We start from the raw sequence: 3,181 nt of genomic DNA on the forward strand, positions 1-3,181 counted from the left end.
TGTGTGTGTGTGTTCTGTTCCCACTAGGAACTCTCTTCGCATGATACTTTATATCGTATTTATACGGCTGCGAGTAAGTAACATTTTTGGGCACCATACAAGTGTTTACCAGATGCATTTAAGAGTTGTCATAAATGTGTGCTTAGTTACAACGCGAGATTTTAAGGTTTCATCGATTCTGCGAAGAGTCTTACGGCATTATATGCACTTTTAGAGTCAGGGGTGTTTTAGACATCACAGGCCCAGGCACCATTGCATTATTTCACGTGCGTTTTATGAATAAGCAGGGTTTCAGACGTCCTAAATAATGTTGTGTACAAGTTACCCTTGTTTTTGAGCACCACAGAAGCATTCCAATTCAGACGCTGCATATACATATATATAGTTAAAAGTGTTTGTAGCAATTACAGGGGTTTCCAATTAGATTTTTGGGCAGTATTTTGGGCATCGAATGTGTCTTCCGATCATCATGCTTTTGGGCACCGCTGATATTTTCAGCGTTTTTAGACATCAACGACTCCATCTTTTTGGGGGCATCATAGTTAGCTTTCTTAGTTTCTCTGTATGTGTATTGTACACACGACGCCGGTCTGCTAGGTAGGCAGCTCAAGTCGGTTTTGAGACACACGCCGCTAGAACAAATAACAGCAGCAGCCTGCCGCGTCGTATATGCCACAGCGTTATTATTGTATTAGATATGTAACTCACCCGCTTTGACAGCTCCATATATGGCGCGTCCGGTGTGTTTTTTGGCGATTTGTCTGTCTTTCCACGCGAGAATCGCGCAGTTTAACGTAACCTCATACGGTCTGCGCTGAACGCACAGCTCAGAACACAACAGACGCGACTGCTTCTCCATTTCTGCTCTTAACAACAAATACACGCTAGTTATCTCACTTTCATATTCAAATCGAGTTTATACTATATCGCCCCGACGCTTTAATTTTTCTTTAATAAAAATACTACAGTCGCTAAAACGTTGCTCGTTTCTCCTAAGCAGTTTGGCTACATAGCGGTTTTCTTCTTCCTGATAAAGTGGGAGGGGCCAAAGAGATATGCGTCACACATAATCCTATTGTAGGAGGTGCGATGTGAGTGATTGGCATACTTTGTTTGTTTGTTTGTTCATTTATTTTGGCACTGTTAGTTAATTAGGGATCTACGCTGATTTATAAACGTCTACATACAGTTTTCTTTCATCATCTATATGTATTTTATGCATCTTATGTAATATAAGCTAATGAGTAATATAATATAATATAATATAATGCTCTTGCCATTAGTTATCACCACGGCTGACTCATTTAAGTGTAAGCAGTATACATTTATTGACATGAAGAAGTAAAACAGAAGATTTATTAAAAATAGCGTCCAGTGTCGTTAACACAACCACATTAATACATTTTTGTATCTTTCAAGTATCTTTCTGGTAACCATAATTCGCAGTTTCTACTCAGCAAATATTTAGCCTATCTTATAAATGCCACTTCTCCTTTCACATACAGGGCAAATTCTGTTTGTTATTCAAAACTCTTTAGGCGTTTCTTTATCATTCCAACGCTGTGCTGTTTTGTTCTATTGATCGTTATATTTAGCGACACGTCTTCGTATGTTTTATGCTTAGAAATGAAACATTCCTTTACAGGCAACATCAAACGTTTTAAGTAAAGGAGGCATATAGGAACATCCACTTGCGATTGGCTTTTCAGCAGTCACTCATGAGGCCCTTTAACCAATCACAGCTGCGCTAATGTGCGGTGGGCGGTACCAACATGGCGGCTCTCTGAGTTTGCGAAGAGAAATTGAGGTGTAAATAAACTCTTCGTGCACATTTTGCACAACTTATCAGCTTATTTCGCCACATTAATTTATGAGCGAGTGCTCTGAAGCCAAAAGATGTCAGGTGACGGCAACAAAAAACAGTTCTGGAAGAGAAACACAGCCAAGGTTCCTGGGAAGTGAGTGACGTGTTCATGCTAATGTCTATGTGTTAGCTCTCTGTGTGTATTTATGCGTTTAATTATAGATGCAATTAATTGAACACTATATTTCAACGCCAGATCTCACCGGATGAGCCCCAAATATTCATAACAACACGTGTCACGCAAATCCGATCTTCTTTAGGCTGTTTTTAACTGTCTTTTAATATGATGACTGCTAGCTGTTCTGTCTCTCTGTGTAGACTGATGTCAGTGATGTATTGAGTTTATATCAGCATAATTATATTTTTATAACACTGACATCTGCCGCTTCATCGGTGTGCGTGTGGTGATAATATCTGTTATATCGATCAAAGCTCTGTGTTGATAGTTTAGTTCATAAAGTCATATGTTAGCCTGCTAGCTATGTGCTGCTGGGGCCCTCTTTTGACAACTCTTACAGACAAGTACAGATTTGTACAATGATGGTATCACTACATAAGTATTTTGATTTGTATCATAATTCTGGATGGTTATTGCAGCCACATACCATGCTTTCTACATGGTATTTAAAAAAATATAATACCATATTAGTACCATGGTGTGTACAAAACAAACACAACTTTTATAAAACCTCATAATTAAAGCATTGTTCGTACGATGCGGATGCTCACAACAAATTCAATTGAACTAGTAATTCTTTAAAATGAAAGTCTGTTGTGTTTTGTAGTTTCGCTTCATTGCTTCTTAACTTGTAAAACCAGTTTTCGTATCATCTAAATAATGATGAAACACTTATCGCTTATTCTTTTTCACAGTATCCAGCATGTTTATGGAGCCCAACATCCCCCATTTGACCCTTTGCTACATGCCAAGTAAGTGGAGTTATGTAACAGATTTTTTTATATTTTTGCTGTATTCTCCAAAATATAAATTTTAATGCTTTTGTAATGACGTATACGGTGTGTGTTATGTTTAGTTTACCTGGAAAAGAACATATGTGACCCTGGACCACAAAACCAGTCAGGCTAATTTGATATTTATATATCAAAAAAAGATAAATAAATAGGGTTTACATGATTTCCGGACTTTTTTTTAAGCATAAAGCCAAGCGACCAGAACTGCATAAATGTTATAGGCTTATATTTGTACAGCCTTTGCATTAATATTTCAATTAGCAATTAATATATATATATATTTTTATTTAAAACAAGTTTACATTGTGTATGTTGTGTATATAGTGCTGATACAATTAACTAATT

General features: G+C 37.1%; 2 protein-coding genes across 3 annotated transcripts in view; one reads left to right on the plus strand and one right to left on the minus strand.

Annotated features, from left to right (window-relative positions):
• Window positions 1–1,036, minus strand: part of LOC122342640 (ceramide kinase-like) — a 20,415-nt gene extending 19,379 nt beyond the window's left edge. For both annotated transcript variants that reach the window (XM_043236609.1, XM_043236610.1), the window contains exon 1: window positions 709–1,036. In XM_043236609.1, the coding sequence (XP_043092544.1) occupies window positions 709–859 (151 nt within the window). In that variant the 5' untranslated portion in view covers window positions 860–1,036. The remainder of the gene's footprint in view (window positions 1–708) is intronic.
• Window positions 1,037–1,727: 691 nt separating this feature from the next.
• The window catches only part of LOC122342641 (TBC1 domain family member 22A-like), a 28,459-nt gene continuing 27,005 nt past the window's right edge, over window positions 1,728–3,181 (plus strand). The window contains exons 1-2 of the mRNA XM_043236611.1: window positions 1,728–1,958; window positions 2,738–2,794. Of these exons, the coding sequence (XP_043092546.1) occupies window positions 1,897–1,958; window positions 2,738–2,794 (119 nt within the window). The 5' untranslated portion in view covers window positions 1,728–1,896. The remainder of the gene's footprint in view (window positions 1,959–2,737; window positions 2,795–3,181) is intronic.

This window comes from Puntigrus tetrazona, chromosome 4, assembly GCF_018831695.1.
Source record: "Puntigrus tetrazona isolate hp1 chromosome 4, ASM1883169v1, whole genome shotgun sequence".
Classification (NCBI taxonomy): Eukaryota; Metazoa; Chordata; class Actinopteri; order Cypriniformes; family Cyprinidae; genus Puntigrus; species Puntigrus tetrazona.